This window comes from Lontra canadensis, unplaced genomic scaffold (assembly GCF_010015895.1).
Source record: "Lontra canadensis isolate GAN:19392208 unplaced genomic scaffold, GSC_riverotter_1.0 scaffold40, whole genome shotgun sequence".
Taxonomy (NCBI): Eukaryota; Metazoa; Chordata; class Mammalia; order Carnivora; family Mustelidae; genus Lontra; species Lontra canadensis.
In genome coordinates this window covers 16,454,096-16,473,874 of record NW_022631034.1, presented here as the reverse complement: position 1 = coordinate 16,473,874, position 19,779 = coordinate 16,454,096, and the positions used below count along the sequence as shown (strand labels likewise).

The 19,779-nt window shown below is 36.4% G+C and overlaps 1 protein-coding gene across 3 annotated transcripts in view; it reads left to right on the top strand.

Annotated features, from left to right (window-relative positions):
• Positions 1-19,779, top strand: part of TTLL7 (tubulin tyrosine ligase like 7) — a 93,193-nt gene that overhangs the window by 61,950 nt on the left and 11,464 nt on the right. The window contains exons 18-20 of one of the 3 annotated variants that reach the window (XM_032870230.1): positions 4,880-5,040; positions 18,620-18,793; positions 19,465-19,690. In XM_032870230.1, the coding sequence (XP_032726121.1) occupies positions 4,880-5,040; positions 18,620-18,793; positions 19,465-19,492 (363 nt within the window). In that variant the 3' untranslated portion in view covers positions 19,493-19,690. Of the gene's footprint in view, positions 1-4,879; positions 5,041-18,619; positions 18,794-18,884; positions 19,001-19,464; positions 19,691-19,779 lie in introns of those variants that run through there. The other 2 variants (XM_032870231.1, XM_032870229.1) reach the window with 2 other exon arrangements.

The following is a 19,779-nucleotide window of genomic DNA, read 5'->3' as shown; positions in this document are numbered from 1 at the left end:
AACCCCAAAGCACCTAGTTATCCAAAATAGCATTACTCATGAGCTAGCATTAGTTTACCTCTTTCCAGTCTGATTTCTTGCCTGTCTGTTCTCTGCCTTGCTAAAATTATTCAGTGGATGTTTTGCTAAAGATGCAGTCAGTGTCTCCCTATCTGTATAGCCTTTTAAGCAGATTAGACCCTTTGCCCTGGCCCTGATGGAGGGGGTGCCCGGGCAGTCTTCTCTGTATACAATGACCCCACCCATTTTCCCAAGTGTTACTTGACTAGAGGCAAATCTGAATCCAAGAAGTGACAATTTGATTCTTTTCTAGGATTTGTTGTTGACACCTGGTTAGATTGAAGTAATTGTGAAGTAATTTTGAGTTGCTGGGTAGTGCTTAGGAGGAGAGATCTCTCTATACTGCTGTCCACTTGCCAGCTGTGCAATCTTGGCAAAATTACTTATCTGCTCCATTCCTGAGCATTCTCATCCATAAAATGAGACCCCCAAATGTCCTCAAAACAAAAAAAAAAATTTTCATAACCATTAGGCAACACAACCTAAATTACCTGAATTCCATTGGCGACAATGACCTGACAGGAAGTTATGTATTATTTTTGTCTTGTTTCCTGGTTTGCATGTTCACATATTTTCCTACAGAAATAGTAATATGTATGATTATGGAATCTAGCCCCAAGATGTTTTGAAAAGGGACCGTGGACCAATTTGTGTCTACCTTTTGTTTTTGTTTTGAGGACTAAATGAATTGCTATATGTAAAAGTGTTTAGAATAATCCCTGGTCCACAACGAGGTCCATAGTAAACCCTCAATAAGTGTTAGCTCTGATTTTTACCTTGTCTGCATAGATTTCACTTTGCTTCAAAGAATAGTTTCACTAAGATAAACACCTGCTGAGCCTCGGGAATGTGATAAGTTTTTTTTTTCCCCAAGATGAGCATAATGCTTCTCTTTATGTGGATAATGGTCTGTCTTAACTAAACAGGAAATGAAAATAAAGCAAGATAATTATTAATAGGGGAAGAATGGGGGATGAAGGGATCATAGGTCAGTGGCAGGTAAAGGTCTCCCTGTATACATTCACCAGGTGAATAGGTAAGGGGAGACTGTCCCAAGCAGAGGCAGGAATGTATGTGAATGCTCAGAGTAGAGATGAGGGAGTCAGGTTCTTGTACCCTTGGTTTGCATGCCCTCGTGCCCTCCAAATTATAGGTCTCTCTAACCCATTCCTTTCTCCAGGACCAGGAAGCTTGCCTCCTTTAAAACTGAAGGCAAAGAGAAGCAAAGGAGAATATGTTCCCCATAAGCGGCTCAGGAGAAACAGGGGCAAGTTCCTGTATTGCCTAGGTCGTACTAGTCTCATGATCCTGAGAAACCACTCAGGCAGAGGTGCTCGTGTTGCAAGAGGCCTAGAATATTTTATTCATCTCTCCATGTTGGAGGAAATAACAGGAGTAGAGCAGAAACATTCTTCACCCCTAACTCCCTGGCCACTTTCAGAAGTTGCTTTTTGTCATGTGTGGGTGAGAACATTAGACCATCATGGTTTTAAAATTCCCGCTAAAGTGAGAATAAAGCATGTACAGAGTAGGGGCCAAGAGGTGTCGATGAAGCAATGTACTAGTATGGTGCTTCGTATAGAGCAGGCAGGCCATACATGTTAGCTGCCCTTCTCTTTGGTTCTTATGCATCACATGTATTTTACCATAAAATGTAATAAAAAAGAAATAAGTAATCTATAATCTCAAATGCTATAAAGTTGAATAATTATTTAATAATAGAGTATGAAAGGGGCACCTGGGTGGCTCAGTCCTTTGAGTGGCAGACTCTTGCTTTTGGCTCAGGTCATGATCCCAGGGTCATGAGATGGAGCCCTGGGGCTCTGCCCTCAGCGGGGAGTCTGCTCTTCTCCTTCTCCCTCTGTCCTTTTCCCCTCGGTAAAATAAATTAACAAATCTTAAAAAAATAGTAGAATATGAAATTAATGTAAACATGGCTACTTTTTACATTTTTTCCTGCATTACAACTTTTAGCCTGTTATTACTCACATAGAAAGTAGGAAGGAGGGGCGCCTGGGTGGCTCAGTGGACTAAGCCTCTGCCTTCAGCCCAGGTCATGATCTCAAGGTCCTGGGATCGAACCCCGTATCAGGCTCTCTGCTCAGCGGGGAGCCTGCTTCTCCTTCTCTCTCTCTGCCTGCCTCTCTCTGCCTACTTGTAATCTCTGTATGTCAAGTAAAAAAAAATAAACAAAATCTTTAAAGAAAGTAGGAAGGAAAATACAGAAATGTCTTAAATGTGTCATTTACTGCTAGTGTGGACACTTCTACCACATCAGTCATGGGTACTTCTTTCCACCTTAAAAAAAAATAGAGTTAAACTAATAGATTAAATGAAAATTGTAAAAAATATAAAGGTATGCATTCATGCCCAATGGACATGGCAGTATTCTTGTGAGTAATTCATAGTAAAGTTTAAAAACTAAATCCTTCTTAAACATTTGTTATCTGTAGTAACAAGCTTTTCCCAAGTGACTTTATTGCAGATTGTGTTCTCTCTCCTTATTCGCTGCCCCCTCATCTAACATGCCCCTGACCTGCTGTGGGGGTTGCAGTACTGTTCCTACTTCATGGGGAAGGAATCGGGAATGGGAAGGGAAAGCCTGAGGCTGCTCATGGCATTCCTCATGAGAAGCTGAAGTTGACATTCTTCTCAAAATAAAATATTTTGAAAACTTTTTACTGAATTGACTCGACGGATGTTTATTCTACATGTGCCTTATCAGAAATAAGGAATATCACTTTTTAAACTGTGGCTGTTTTAAAGAGAGGCAAATTAAATAATTGTTTTATCTGCTTCTAATTCTTTATACATTTGTGCCAATTAAGAGAAGAGAAATCCATCTTCCTCCAGCCCTCACATTTGCAAGCTTCTTTCTCTCCACACGACTCACGCACATATTTATAGGCAGTTCCTTCAATCAGATACATAAAACAAGAAGCAAACACCTGGAGTGCCTGGCTCAGGCAATAGAGCGTGCAACTTTCAGGGCTGTGAGTTCAAGCCCCATGTTGGATGTAGAGATTACATTTAAAAAAAAAAAAAAGTGACAATCTACTTTGGTGAACTGAAATTTGAATAACTATATTTGTTGGTGCTTTTTTTAAAAAAGAGTTTTCATTGGAAATACTTGCATTACATAAATATTAAATACATGTGAATTGGACAAAGTCACTTTTTGGGTTTACAGTTCTTTTTTAGAACCTCTAGGATTTCAGTTGTTCAGAATTAGATTAGTCATAGTCCTTATTTCATGATACTCTCTCATTATTGGTAAGACTTTGACCTGCTTTCGTTTAGTGTTTTTAAGGTTAATTTTACCATTTGTGACCCCAACATCTAAAACAAAAGCTATGTTCCTGGCAATGACCTATTATTATCTTCTTATTCTATTATTATCTTAATATTATTATTATTATCTTTATTCATCTAACCAAATGGGTCTCCTCCATCTCCCTGGACATCCTCCCTGTGTCTCAGGTAGCCATTTTCTTAAATTCAGGATTCACTAGTTCTTTTCTTTCTTTATAAATTCTTATTATGTCTATGTTTATTCTCCATATGGAATTTAAATTTAGTTGTTTTTACTTCTATTAAAATACTATATATATACTATAATCTCAGGTTTGCATTTTTTAAAAGTTTAATATTATGTTACTAGGATACTCTGTGTTTTGTGCATTGTATTTCATTCATTTTGATTACTATATAATAGTTCAAGGGAATGAGTGTACCAGTATATTTGTTCACTCTCCCACTGAAGGACATTTGGGTTCTTCCCAGGTGTTTGCAATTATGAACAGCTGTTAGAACATTCTTGTACATGAGTCTTGTTTTTAACTCCTGAAAGAGTTTCTCTTAGGAATAAAATTGCTGGGTTATAGGGTATATGAATTTTTAACTTTAGGAGATAATGCCAAGCTATTTTTGAGCGACTGCACCAATTGGTACTCCCACCAATAATGTCTAAGAAACCCTGAACAACCCTAGATCTCCAGCACTTGGTATTGTCAGACTTTTAATTTTTGTCTGTTAAATGGACATGAAGTGATATCTTATTATAGTTTTAATATTTATTTATTATATATAGGGCAAATTTATTTCCTCTTCTGTGAAACTCCAGTTCATGTATTTTTGTCCGTTTTCTTCCCCCTACGTTGTGAGTGTTTGTGTTAGCAATTTGTTAGGCATTCATTATGTAATTCTGAAAATTATCTTTTGATGGAGGTATATGTTTTAAATATATTTTCTGAGTTTGTAACTTGATCTTTTATTTTCCTTAAGGTATCTTTTGATGTCCAGAAGTTCTTAACTTTAGTATAATCAATTTATTAATATTTTATGGTCTATACTTTTTTTATGACTTAAAGTAACCTTTTTCTAACCTAAAAATGAAAAGATATTCACCAATAGTGAGTTTTCAGTAATATATTTAATGATTCATTTTTTTAAGCCTAAGGTCCTAATCCCTCTAGAATTGATTTTTGTTAGTTGAGTGAGGATTCAACTTTACTTTCTTAGTAAAACTTGCTATTTTTCAGTCTCCATTTATTGATTTAATTTAGATTTAATTGAGGTTTAAATTTTAAACTTAATCTCTTCTTATACCAATGGTCTGACTTGCCACCTACATCATACACTAGAGTTTCACAAATGCATGGACCTATTTCTGGGATTTTTACTCTGTGCTGTTGTTCAGTGAATGAGTGTGTATAAGTGTGTGTATGAATTTGTCTTTGAATTATATATATTCATCTTCGAATTTTAGACACACAGTTACATGCTTAGATTTTGAAATAACTTTGGGTTTTTCCACTAGGTTTTGGACATAGTAAAAACAAGTATTCGTACAATTCTTCCACGTATCTGGAAGGTACCTGATGTTGAGGAAGTAAGTTTATATCGGATTTTCAACCGGGTTTTTAATCGCCTACTCTGGAGTCATGGCCAAGGACTGTGGAACTGTTTCTGTGATTCAGGGTAAGTTCTAAGTTACCTTTTATTATTGTTAACTTTTAACATTTTACTATTTAGTTATATAGGAATCCCAATAAAATGGTTGAATTTCTATAATCTGTTAAAATATGGAATTTTTTTTACTGCATTTAGTTTTGTATTTGGCTATAATTTATAGCAGACTGATTTAGATGAGATCATGAATATGAACACAACACCTAACTAATTTGAATTCAGTGGAAAGAAGGTAGTCTTTAATTTTGTTTTATTTAAATTCAATTAATTTACATATCGTACGTTATTAGTTTCAGAGGTAGAGGTTAGTGATTCATTAGTTGCATGTTAACACACAGTACTCATTACATCAAGTACCCTCCTTAAAGGCCATCACCCAGTTATCCCATCTCACCACCCCTATCCCCCTAGCAAACTTCAGTTTAATTTTCTATCATTATTTTGTCTCCCTCTCTGATTTCACCTTCTTTTATTTTTCCCTCCCTTCCCCTATGATCCTCTGTTTTGTTTCTTAAATTCTACATATGAGTGAAATCATATGATAATTTTCTTTCTCTGATTGACTTATTTCACTTAGCATAATACTCTCTAGTTTCATCCAAATCATTGCAAGTGGCAAGGTTTTAATTTTGAATGGCTGCATAATATTCCATCATATATACATATACATATATATGTATATATATATATGAATAAAGAATAAAGAATATATGTGTGTGTGTGTGTGTGTACACATACATACACATATGTATGTATATATATACCACATTTCTTTAGTCATTCACCTGTCGATGGACATCTGTGCTCTTTCCATAGTTTGGCTATTGTGGACATTGCTGCTATAAACATTAAGGGTGTAGGTGCCCCTTCAGGTCACTACATTTGTATCTTTAGGATAAATCCCTAATAGTGCAATTGCTGGGTTGTTGGGTAGCTCTATTTTTAACTTTTTGAAAAATCTCCATGCTGTTTTTCAGAGTCTCTGTACCTGCTTGCATGCCCACTAGCAGTGTAAAAGGGGTCCCCTTTCTCCACATCTCACCATTTCTTGTTTCCTGACATGTTCATTTTAGCCATTCTGACCAATGTGAGGTGGTATCTCATTGTGGTTTGGGTTTGTATTTTCCTGTTGCTGAGTGATATTGAGCATTTCTTCATGTGTCTATGGACCATCTGTCTGTCTGACATGTTTGGAGAAATGTCTGTTCGTGTCCTCTGCCCATTTCTTGACTAGATTCCTTGTTCTTTGGGTGTTGAGTTTGATAAGTTCTTTATAGATTTTGGATACCAGCCCTTTATCTGATATGTCATTTGCAAATATCTTCTCCCATTCTCTTGGTTGTCTTTTAGTTTTATTGGCTGTTTCCTTTGTTATGCAAAAGATTTTTATCTTAATGAAGTCCCAATAGTTCATTTTTGCTTTTGTTTCCCTTGCCTTTGGAAACCTGTCTAGCAAGAAGTTGCTGTGGCCAAGGTCAGAGATGTTGCAGCCTGTATTCTCCTCAAGGATTTTGATGGATTCCTGTCTCACATTTAGGTCTTTCATCCATTTTGAGTTTATTTTTATGTTTGGTGTAAGAAAGTGATCCAGTTTCATTCTCCTGCAAGTAGATGTCCAATTTTCCCAACACTGTTTGTTGAAAAGACTGTCTTTTTTCCATTGGACATTCTTTCCTGCTTTGTCAAAGATTAGCTGACCATAGAGTTGAAGGTTCATTTCTGGGTTCTCTATTCTGTTCCTTTGATCTATGTGTCTGTTTTTATGCCAGTACCATACTATCTTGATTACAATTTTGTGATAGAGCTTAAAGTCCAGAATTGTGCTGCCATAGCTTTGATTTTCTTTTTCAACATTCCTTTGGCTATTTGGGGTCTTTTCTGGTTCTGTACAAATTTTAGGATTATTTGTTTCAGCTCTGTGAAAAATGTTGATGGTATTTTGATATGGATTGCATTGAATGTATAGATTGCTTTATAGACATTTTCACAACATTTGTTCTTCTAATCTGTGAGCATGGAAAGTTTTTCCATTTCTTTATGTCTTCCTCAATTCTTTCATAAGTGTTCTCTAGCTTTTGGGTAACAGATCATTTACCTCTTTGGTTAGGTTTATTCCTGGGTATCTTATGGTATTTGGTGCCATTGTAAATGGGATCATTTCCTTAATTTCTCTTTCTTCTGTTTCCTTGTTAGTGTATAGGAATGCAACTGATTTCTGTGCATTGATTTTATGTCTTGTAACTTTGATAAATTCCTGATGAGTTCTAGCAATTTTGGGGTTGAAGTCTTTTGTGTTTCCTACAAAGATTATCATGTCATCTGTGAGGAGTGAAAGTTTGAGTTCTTTGCCAATTTGGATGCTGATTTATTTCTTTTTCTTTGATTGCTTAGGCTAGGACTTCTAGTACTATGTTTAACAACAGTGGTGAAAGTGGGTTCCTGACCTTAGGGGAATAGTTCTGTTTCCTATTGAGAATGATATTCGCTGTGGGCTTTTCATATATGGCTTCTATGATATTGAGGTATGTTCCCTCTATCCCTATACTGTGAAGAGTTTTAAATCAAGAAAGGATGCTGTGTTTTGTCAAATAGTTTTTCTGCATCTATTGAGAGGATCATATGGTTCCTGTCCTTTCTTTTATTAATGTAGGATATCAAATTGATTGATTTGTGAATATTGAACCATCCTTGCAGCCCAGGAATAAATCTCATTTGGTTGTGGTGAATAATCCTTTTAAGGCACTGTTGGATCCTATTGACTAGTATCTTGGTGAGAATTTTGGCATCCATGTTCATCAGGGATATTGATCTGTAATTCTCCTTTTTGGTGGGTTTTGTCTGGTTTTGGGATCAAAGTAATTCTGGCCACATAGAATGAGTTTGGAAGTTTTCCTTCTGTTTCTGTTTCTTGAAACAGCTTCAGAAGAATACATGTTAATTCTTTAAATGTTTGGTAGAATTTTCTTGGGAAGCCAGAAAATTCTAGACTCTTGTTTTTTGGGAGATTTTTGATTACTGCTTCAGTTTCCTTAGTGGTTATGGGTCTGTTCAGTTTTTCTATTTCTTCCTCATTCAATTTTGGTAGTTCATATGTTCTAGGAATGTATCCATTTCTTCCAGATTGCCTAATTTTTTCACATATAGTTGATGTAATATATTTGTATAATTGTATTTCTTCGGTGTTGTGATCTCTCCTCTTTAATTTGTAATTTTACTAATTTAGATCCTTTCTCTTTTCTTTTTGGTAAGTCTGGCTAGGGGTTTATCATTCTTATTAATTCTTTCAAAGAACTGGCTCCTAGTTTCATTGATCTGTTCTATTGTTCTTCTTTTATTTTTTTAAAATTTTAATTGGTTTCTGCTATTTAATTGTTTTCTGCTCTAATCTTTATTATTTCTCTTCTGTTGCTGTGTTTAGCCTTTATTTGCTGTGCTTTTTTACTGCTCCTTTAGGTATAAGATTAGCTTGTATATTTGAGCCTCTTCTTGTTCTTGAGAAAGGCCTATATTGCTATATACTGCCTTCCTAGGACCACCTTTGCTGCCTCCCAAAGGTTCTGAAATTTTGTGTTTTAATTTTTATTTGCTTCCATGAAAATTTTAAAAATTTTCTTTAATTTTCTGGTTGATCCATTTATTCTTTAGTAGGATGCTCTTTAACCTCCATGTATTTGTGTTCCTTCCAAATTTTCTCTTGTGAATGAGTTCCAAGTTTTAAAGCATCATGGTCTGAGAATATGCAGGGAATATCCTCATCTTTTGGTATTAGTTGAGACCTGATTTGTGAGCCAGTATGTGGTCTATTCTGGAGAATGTTCCATGTGCACTCAAGAAGAATGTGTATTCTGTTGTTTTAGGATGCAATGTTCTGAATATATCTGTGAAGTCTATCTGGTCCAGTGTGTCATTCAAAGCCCTTGTTTCATTGTTGATCTTCTGCTTAGATGATCTGTCCATTGCTGTTAGTGGAGTGTTAAAGTCCCCTACTACTATTGTATTACTATCAGTGTGTTTCTTTAATTTTGTTATTAGTTAATTGGCTGCTCCCAAGTTAGGGGCATAAATATTTACAATTGTTAGATCTTATTGTTGGATAGACCCTTTAATTATAATATAGTGTCCCTCTTCATTTCTTATTACAGTCTTTGGTTTAAAATCTAATTTGTCTGATATAAGGATTGCTACCCTAGCTTTCTTTTGATGTCCATTAGCATGATAAATTGTTATCCCCACCCCCTTTCAATCTTTGGGTCTAAAATGAGTCTCCTGTATACTGCCTATTGATTTTTTTTTTTTTAAATCCAATCTGATATCTGTTGTCTTTCAATTGGAGCTTTTAGTCCATTTCCATCCAGAGGAATTATTGAAAGATATAAATTTCTTGCCACTGTATTATCTTTAAAGTCACTGTTTCTATAGGTTGTCTCTGTTCCTTTCTGATCTTTGTTACTTTTATACTCTCTCTTCACTCAAATGATCCCCTTTAATATTTCTTGCAGGGTTGGTTTAGTGATCACACATTCTTTTCTCTTCTGTTTGTCCTAGAAGCTCTTTATCTTGCCTTCCATTCTGAATAACAATCTTGCTGGATAAAGTATTCTTGACCGCATATTTTCTCATTTAGCACCTTGTCCTTTCTGGCCTGCCAGGTCTCTGTGGATGGGTCTGTTGCCTGGCTTATGTTTCTGCATTTGCAGGTTAAGCTTTATCTCAAGCTGCTTTCAGGATTTTCTCTTTATCTCTGAAATTTTCAAGCCCCACTAGTATATGTTGGGGTGTGGACCTATTTTTATTGATTTTGATGGGGGTTTTCTGTGCCTCCTGGATTTGAATGCCTGTTTCCTTCCTCAGATTAGGGAAATTCTTAGCTTTAATTTGGTCAAATAAACCTGCCCCCCCTCATCTTCTGGCACCCCTATTATTCAAGTATTATTGAGCTTTATGGTATCACTGATTTCTCAAATTCTCCCCTCATTATCCAGTAGTTTTTATTCTCTTTTTCTCAGCTTTATTACTTTCCATCATTTTGTCTTCTAAATTACTGACCTTCTCTTCTGCCTCATTTACCCAGAAGTTAGAGCCTCCATTTTTTTTTTTTACTGCATTTCAGTAATAGCATTTTAAATTTTTGCCCAATTAGATTTTAGTTTTGTTTTTTTCTGTAGTAAGGGATTCTCTAGTGTCTTTTATGCTTTTTTCAAGGGCACTAGTATCTTTATAGTTGTTCTAGATTTTAGTTCCAACATCTTACTTATATCCATATTGATTAAATCTATGGCAGAATGCTACCTCTGGTTCTTTCTTTTACTGTGATTTCTCCTTCTAGTCATTTTGTCCAGAAAAGAAAGGTGGAAAGAAAAAGAAAAAGAGAAAAAAAAACAGCAAAAACAGCAATAATAATATCAATGACAACATTTTCAGGGAGTGATTCTCCCGCATGCTGTGTACACTCTGCTTTTGTGTTTTGACTGCTCTTTCCCCTGGTCCTCCCTCTGCATAGTTCCTCCTTGCTTGTAGTGGGAAGTGTTTGTTCCTTTAAGTAGGTATGCTTTGACTTGTTTGTGAGGTTAAGCTGGGAGCTGATGTTCTTTAATCAGTAGACTTAGTCTTGGGGGGGGGGGGGGGGTGATTTGTGTTAGTCTTCTGAGGAAGAGGCCTTCTGTGCTCATTAACAAACTGACTTGCTCTCCTAAAGATGTTCCTGCCAGGTGAGAGGGGTGGGGTTTAGTGTAGGGGACTCCAACCTCCACTAGAGGTGCTGTGTTTCTCTCTTGGGTCTGACTGTGCTGGTGGGTGGGAGGAGGAACGGATGGTGCAAGAAGTGGAATATAACATCACCTCGCCCTCGTCTCCGGGGAGGAGGACTCCCAGAAGCTCCTGCTCAGCTGTCTGTCTTACAAAAGCGAGCAATCTCCTGTGACCTGGGCCCTCATCAGTTCCCTGCCCTAATCTGTCTGTGCCCAAGTTGTTGGTACACCCAGAGCTAGAAATTTCCTGTATTTTAACTCTGGCCAGTGGCTGGGATTTAAAACTCAAGTTTTAAATGGCCTAGTAATGTGCATGCCCTTTCAGTGGGGAGGCTCAGGGTGTACCCAGCACTGACCCATTTCTTAAAAGCCATTGCACAGTGGACACTCAGAGGCTAGAGTTTATTGTAATGCTCAGCGAAAAGCTGGAGCCAGGTTATCAGCCATCTGTACTCAACTTAGTCCCCTACGCCCCTTTGTCCCAGAAAAGCCGTTGCAGAGGCTTGAATCTATTGTGCCAGATAGCAAAAAGCAGCGATCAGGTTATCCTCAATCTGTTGCAGTCTGCACTTGCTCTGTTAGTCCCAGCAAAGGGGTCGATTGGCACGCACACAAAGGTTTAAGACTATTGTGGTTCACACCAAAAAGTTAAGAGGTTTTCTGCCCTCTATGTGCTCCTCTGATGGTGCTGCTAAGCTCCACTCAACGGCTCCCAGCTGTCCCCTTGTCTCTGGAGAGGACAAATATGTTCCTCCAAATGCCCTCGAGGAAGGGGAGCACTCTTTCCCTGAGTAATACAGAGACCCACTCGTCATGGCTTATTGTGAGGTTATAAACTGCTGCAATCTGTCCAACTTTCTCCCTCTTCCTGACTGCTCCTCCAACTGAGCTTCCCCCTCTTCTGGCTGCGCAGCTTCCCTCTCCCCCACTACAGGGCTCTGAAACTTGCCTCTGCCAAATTCTCTGGTTCCAGCTCTGCAGGTTGTTTCCATATTCTTCCAATCCTTTTCCTAGTTGTTCAAAATATGAAAGTTGATCTAATGGTATTCAAAGGACAAGGCAAGTTCAGGGTCCCCCTACTACTCCACCATCTTGGAACTCTCCCCCCACCTCAGTGCCAAGGTAGTCTTAATGAAAAATCTAAATTACAAATCAGTATCTTTAAGTTTCTTCTGCTCTTGTCTTCATGTAACAGACTTCCAAAATATGGCTACACTTGTGCTTCTCACCAGAGTTTCAGTCCTGCCAAAGCTGTTATAACTCATTTTCATACTAGCCTTAAGATGTCTAAAACCAGACATTCTGAACCTCCCTTTCATTCAGAAACAGCTTCTTTTCTGGCCTTCCCTTAATGCCGTTGTTGTCCTCCCTGTCACTCAGGTTTGATATCTCATGGGCATCTGCTTATGTCTTCTCCTTCCCAGTCTTTATTCAGTGGTTTGCTGAATCCTGTTAGTTTTTCTGTCACATTCCCACTGTGGCTACTTTAGATTGTTTTTCATCGTTCTTAGCAATTATCCAGTACTTACCACTGTGTTAAATACTTTTGGAGAGACAAAGTTGATTTTGACACAGATCCTGCTGTCAAGACTCTTAAAAATGGTAGTTGCTAAAGCTATTCTACTTACTATGTGCCAGGCTTTGCTCTAAATACTTTATGTATATTGAGTGATCTAATCTTTATAACAACACTTTGAAGCAAGTTCTATGATTTATCTCCATTTCATAGATAAGGAAACTGAGGCATAGATAGGCACTAAGGACTTAGTGCAAGTGGGATTTGGACTTGGGGAGCCTGGCACCAGAGTTTATGGTCTGAACCAGTAAGTTCTGCTGTTTCTAGTAGACAAAATAAAATATATATAAAAGTAATGATTATGAAAAAGACCTAGATAAAGTATTATAGGATTTCAGATAGGAGGAACCTTTTGGTAGAAGGGCTAGGTAAAATTAATAGATTTCTAGACAATTTTGTCTCCAGCTTTTTGTTTCCCGTATCTTTCCTACTGTCAGGGTCATTTCCTAAAATCTCTAGTGATTTCCATCATTTATCATTAAAACTTAGACTTCTTATCTAGAGATACAACACTTTCTAACATGCTGGTGCTTTCTTATTTCTCTGATCTTCCCCCTCATTACTCTTTTACTTAAAGTTTGTTCCAGAAAAAGAAACTCATTATTTTTCAAATAATTTTAAAATTTATTCTTTTCTTGCTCTGAGGTTTTGATATCATTGAGTAACTGACAGGGCTGCCTTCTATAACCCCAAACCTTCAATCCTTTCTGTATTATTTAAATCCAATATAAACACCCAGGGTGTATCCCCCTTTTTGGTAAAATCTTAGACTATCACAGTCTGAAGTGATCTCCAATGTCCTCCGTTTAAATATTCTAGTCATCTAGTACTGATTAATTCATACCATTTTCAGACTTATTCTCACCACTATCATGTTCCTCAATAGCCACTTAAAAACAGAAAGAATTTATAAGGTGCTCTGGCTTGTGGTAAAATCTGAGAGTAATCTTGGCTATAAATTATTTCTATAGAGATTTAAGTGGAACATTTGAATTATATTCCATGACCTATTAGTTGGTTTTCTGTAGAAGTTCTCTCAATCTGGACTTATAATTGGAATTTTGTTTCTGCTTGTTGATCCATTGGTTGTGATGTGGAAATGTTGGGGTTCAGAGTCAATGGCCAAAAAAGAATGCTTGAGAATACTTGTGGAAATGTTGGGGTTCAGAGTTAATGGCCTAGAAAGAATACTTGAGGGCAGAAGGACTGCCCTGATATTGTGAGGAACAATGTGTGAACAATTATTGTGGAGTTGGGGGAGGTAAATATCAGGTAAGCTTCCTGATTTTCATATGCTAAAGGATTTTCATATGCTAAAGAAGATGCACAGAAATCTGGAGACCTAGCTACCATCAAGCTAAGTTGTTTTTCCCTCTAGCAAAGCATTAACATTAAGACAGTTGGGAGTTCCTGGAGGAAGGTTATCCTCTGCTCACCTCAAGTATTTGTCATTGGGCTGCACGTTATAAGGAACTTTATCTATACTTATATCTGCCTTTGTTTTCCACATCAGTTGGAATGCTGTATATGAATCCTAGCTATTCTTCAGCAGGGAAAGTGGTCAGATAGTCTGCTACTGAAATCGGTATTGGTAGTTTTGAATCCATGAGATAATCTCTAACCCCATACCCTAAAGATTCCCATAAAGTTGGGTTCTTCTTTTCCTCTGACACCTCTTCCGTGAACTATATTGGTAATATATTCTAAATGATTCAGAATCATTTTTTTCTTCCTTGGCCAATACTCCCCTTAAATTTCCCTGATGGTATCTATTACTACTAGTGTTGATAATGAGAGTTAATAGCATTTGACTTACTAAATGCCTGATACTATTTTACATATTATATAGCCTTTTATTTTACTGTAGATCAAATGTTCTTTTTTAAAATTTTTAAAAAATTTTTATTGTGTTATGTTAGTCACCATACAGTAGTACATCGTTAGTTTTTGATATAGTGTCCAATGGTTCATTAGTTGCATATAACACCCAGTGCTCATCACAACACGTGCCCTCCTTAATTCCCTTTATCCAGTTATCCCATCCTCCAACCCCTTCCCTCTGAAACCCTCAGTTTGTTTCCTGGTGCATAGTCTCTCATGGTTCATCTCCCTCTTTGATTTCTCCCCTTTCTGTTTTCACTCCCTTCTCCTATGGCCCTCTGTGCTATTGCTTATGTTCCACATACAAGTGAAACCATATGATAATTGTCTTTCTCTGATTGACTTATTTCACTTAGCTTAATCCCCTCTAGTTCCATCCATGTCAGTGCAAATGGTGGGTATTCATCCTTTCTGATGGCTGAATAATTTTCCATTGTATATATGAACCACATCTTCTTTATCCATTCATCTTCTGAAGGGCATCTTGGCTCCTTCCACAGTTTGGCTATTCTGGACATTGTACTATGAACATTTGGGTGCATGTGCCCCTTCTTTTCACTACATCTGTATCTTTTAAAGGAATGATTTTAGTAAAAGGTATAAGTGTCTTTCACAGTTAGGTGTAAAATCTTGGAAAAGTGTAATCCAAATTACTCGGCCACCTTGATTCTTGCCTCTGCCTGTCAACACCCCAATAATAAAACAAAATAAATAAACCACTCCCTGTCAACATCCAGAAACATCAAAGAATATTGTAGATCTCTGTGGTAGTTTTTCCCTAGAGTTGGTCCAAGGGTTTTACTGACACATGACATAGAACATACCTTTACCCCTCTTTCTTGTTCTTCCAGACTGCTGAAGCCCATGCTCAGTGACCCTTGTTATCACATGGAAACTTTTCTTGTTTTCACATTCTGAATGTATTCTCTACAGAATAGCTCTTGGAATTTTCATGAATAAAATTATCTGCCATGTTTTACTGGGGTATAGGAAGTTTAGGTACTATGGGATTCAAACTCAGGCCTGAGAACTCAGGAAATGTGGCCAAAGGATGTAACATTTCAGCTGAGTCTTGTAGGAAGAGGAAGAAGAATTTTCCAGGTAAAATAAGGAGTAGGAGGCAGTGGATAAATGGGAGAGGAATGTATTGTTTGGTAAAGTCCCCTCTCCACTCAAAACTATGATATGTAAACCCCAAAGATCTTTTTGGACCCTTTAGCCAAAGGCATTTTCCAGTGGAAGTTTCTCATTGAAAACTTTTTCATTTAGCATCTTTGGGCAAGAGGAAATGATAAGGATTATTCTAAGCAGTCTACTTCTAGACTTACAATCCACTTAAAAATGTGTGCATCATACAGAGGAAAAATGACCTGAATCTTATGTTCTCATATCACTTTCAATTGGATACATTATTGTTAGTACTTTTCAGCTCATTGTTGCTGTTTATCCAGTTGGTGTAGTCCAGTTTTTGTTTGTTTTGTTTTGCTTTGATTTTACTTTCCTTTCTCCTTTCTGCTACTTTGGTTCACTCAGTCATGCATTCGGACTTCTACCAGAGAAAGAGAAAGAAATGAATCAGTTTTACTTTTTAGGTAACTGCTTTCTTAAATGTTTTGATGAGAAAGTTGGTGAAAAATATTGGATTGCTGGACAATGAGAGGTTTTTCAAGTCTCTGAATTTCATTAATAACAACTCCCCTTTGTTGACAGAAGTATTTAGTATTCTGTATCTTATTGTTACATTACTAAAAAGGGTCATTTAAAGTTCTTTCCTGTTAAACATCTCTGAGGATTAGGGAGGACCAAACGAACTTCTAAACCACTTAAGTTTTCTTTTCAAATTCTGTTTTGTTTTGGACTTTAGATTCAGAAAGAAAGCAGATAAGACTTTGAGTTCTTTGATAAAGGCACTGCTATCGTAAATTATTTCTATATACTTTCACCTTCTTAAAAATTTTTACGTTAGGGGCGCCTGGGTGGTTCAGTGGGTTAAAGCCTTTGCTTTCAGCTCAGGTCATGGTCTCAGGGTCCTGGGATCTAGCCCTGCATTGGGCTCTCTGCCCGGCAGGAAGCCTGCTTCCCTTCCTCTCTCTCTGCCTGCCTCTCTGCCCACTTGTGATCTCTCTCTGTCAAATAAATAAATAAAATCTTAAAAAAATTTTTTTTGTGTTAATATTGAAAATCGAGACACTGTAGCGTTACAGAGGCATTACATTACTCGTTTACTCAGTTATGCCAGCTGGTGGATAGGAGGTGAGGGACGCAGTTCTAATACACTCAGTTTGAAGGATAGGTTTCCTTTGTGCACAAGAAGTTAACCTGATACCAAATGAAGCAAGACCTGTTCATTTTCTTTTTTTCTTTATAAGGAGTTCTGCTGTGCTGACACTTAAATATGTATTAATAGAGTGATGTGGTCTTTGGTTAGGGGTGGGGAACATGCACACCAAAAATTGGTAAAGGACTTTGGTCCATATGTTTATTTTAAGTATTTAAGGAAGAATGAGAGAATGAGAAGCCAAAGCTGGTCAGATTATAACTAACGTGGTATTCAGAATGTTACATCAAATTAAACTATGATAGAAGAAGCTCTTTTAACTTTCCTCCATTTTATTTGTTCTTTTCTTACCTCTATACTCCAAATCAGGAAAAGAAAAATTACCATGATGTTTGTAACTTGATAGTGGATCTAATCAAATGGCTCCAAAGGATCAAAATAAAAATATATCCAAATTGAGAGGAGAGGATGTAGCAATGCTCAGAATTTCAGTGGAGAGGAAAATGCTAAGCAGATAGTCAAAACACAGGAGGTTTTCCTGTATACATATGTATTTATATGAAATTTTTATTTCTCTGGGCCTAAACATATAGGGCTTTGAAATTAGGACATACTAATTATAAACACATTCCCTAATTAATTGGTATTCTCCAATATTTTTCTTGATCAAATTAAGTTGATTATATATATACACATGTATAGATATATATCGATATATGCAAACACATATGTATTATAGCCAGTTTCTCTTATATTTGGTATTAAAATTTATTTTTAGAGTTAATTTAACTAGCATATTCCTGTTTCTTGAATGGAAATAACTTTTTTAAAATAATAAAAACAGTATTATCTTTAGTTCCAAACATCTCAGAATATGGAAGAAAATTTATTCCTTTCAGTCTACTCATTTGAATCCAATTCCTTTTAAGAATACCTGTCATTCACAGATGATATGCTATCTTTTTAGGACCATGTTTCTCCTGAAAAAATAAACAGAAACCTTTCTACTAAAAAATACCTTTCTGTGTTTCTAAAACATTTTTAAAAATTCCAAAGGTATCAAATATCCATAGAAGATTGAAAATGGAGTCTTTGAATTTCCCATTGGGAAGTACATTTCTTCAGAAAAATATTTTCCTTAATTTTTTTTTTCTGAAAATCTACTCTTTTCTTTCTCTAAGGGTTAAGTGAATCAGTTTATGTAAAATGAGACTTGAACCATTACCAAGTATCAAACGAAACTTTCCCCTTTAGACTTGAAAAGTTTCATTTACACTAAGGAAATAAGTCTCCTTCTCTCTCTCTGTCTCTTTTTCATGGTTGGGGTGATGAGGTGTTTCCTGATTTGGATCAGTATGGTAAATTTAGGAATTGTAAGTACATTATATGTATTTGTTTACCTGTGTGCATGCATACGTGCACATACACACACTTGAAGTTTACCAAGATCGTTTGTACTACCACATGCTTTGGTATAAGCTGAGTGAACTTAAGGAGGAAGGGCATTACCTTTGTGATTATGGTCAGGCAGCACTGCTGAGATAACATGACTTCTAGAATACAGAACCTGTACACTAGGAATATCATGAACGTAATTACACCTTGAAGTGTTTTGAGAGGAGTGGTCATAATCAAGGGATTCACTTAAATTCTCCTAATACAGAGAGGGCACAAGTGAAATTGAAGCAAATTTTAAACTCTACTTTGGGGTCATTACTAATGTAAAGGTAAAGATGGTTTTATAGGAAACCTAAAGTTTTAGAATATCTGACCTTTGAGAAATAAGCTCGGTATTTTACATATGACTTACTAAAGAGCAACTCTTTTTTTTTTCAGAGGTGTTGAGAAACCACCCTGATAGCTACCCACATTTGACATCAGTAAAATCTTTAAAGATAAATAGTATATGAATTCTGTGTTGTGTTTTTTATTATAAAGATTAATTTTCACATTTGTATTTGTTTTATACCTTTCAACCATTTGTAGTCAATTCAAATGTCTGAGTCCATTTCTACCTTTCCTTACTGGTTTGTTGCTAGGTAAGTGATAAAGCTGGTTGTCATTTTTAACAGCCACATGAGGTCATGTCTGTTTCCATGCCAACAGATCCTCTTGGGAGAGTATTTTCAGTAAAAGCCCAGAGGTGGTGACTCCTTTGCAGCTCCAGTGTTGCCAGCGCCTGGTTGAACTTTGTAAACAGTGCCTACTAGTGGTTTACAAATATGCAACTGACTCAAGAGGATCAGTCTCAGGCATTGGTACTGACTGGGGTAATTCCAGGTACTTGTTTACATTTCTACACCCTGTGAGTTTTATATAAAGTAATGCCACAGTGCAGTTTGAAATTGAAAGTCTCTTTTTGTTTATATAGCTATAGAAAAAGCTAAAGACCGAAAATTCATACATGCTCTTATCTACAAAAGACTTTTAATTGCACCATCTTTACTTTTAAAGGACCGAACAAGGACTACAACCACAAACCTGAAGGTGACAGAAATAACCTACTTGAAAATAAGATTATTTGGCTTATATAATTTTGCTTTCAAATGCCAAGGATAAACATCCAAACATAAACTTGACTGTTTTCACCAATAGGGAGATTTCAAATTTATCCTTCAGCCTGAAAAGTTGAGAAGATGCCTTTAGTTTAATCTTTACTCCCTTCATCCCATATCTCAGGGGTTAGAGCACTGGTCTTGTAATCTTTACTCCCTTCATCATGACACACATCTATGGGAGTTGAATTTCATTAAGTTCCATTTAAAAATTGAATTTTAATAAATACTGTCATTAAAATAGGTAGTTTAACATTTCTATTAACATAGAAATAATATTGTTTTTAAGCTGCAAAAAATACACAGATTGAAAAAATAGTACATTTTACCATTTCTCTGTATAATCCATAGTGCTCATTAGAATTAAAGATGAACATGTGACTTTATTTTTAACAGGTATAAGTTACAGTACTACTCTGGATAGAAGAGAATGAACTATGACTTTGAAAAACTAAGTGATAGTCAAATGATGATAGCATTCAACTAACAGTTGAATAAGTGATGAGGAAAATGAAACACCATAGCCGGGATTATCTTTTGAAACACCTAGAAATTGATCTGCTTATTAAAGAGATCATAGAAAATACTTAATAAAGCTAACTTTTTAAAAAGTGACCTGCAACAGCAGAATGGCTTGGAGTATATTTCACAAAAAAGTGTTGAAAGATATACTTTTAATCTTTGTTTGTCTTGGATTCTGACATTATACTT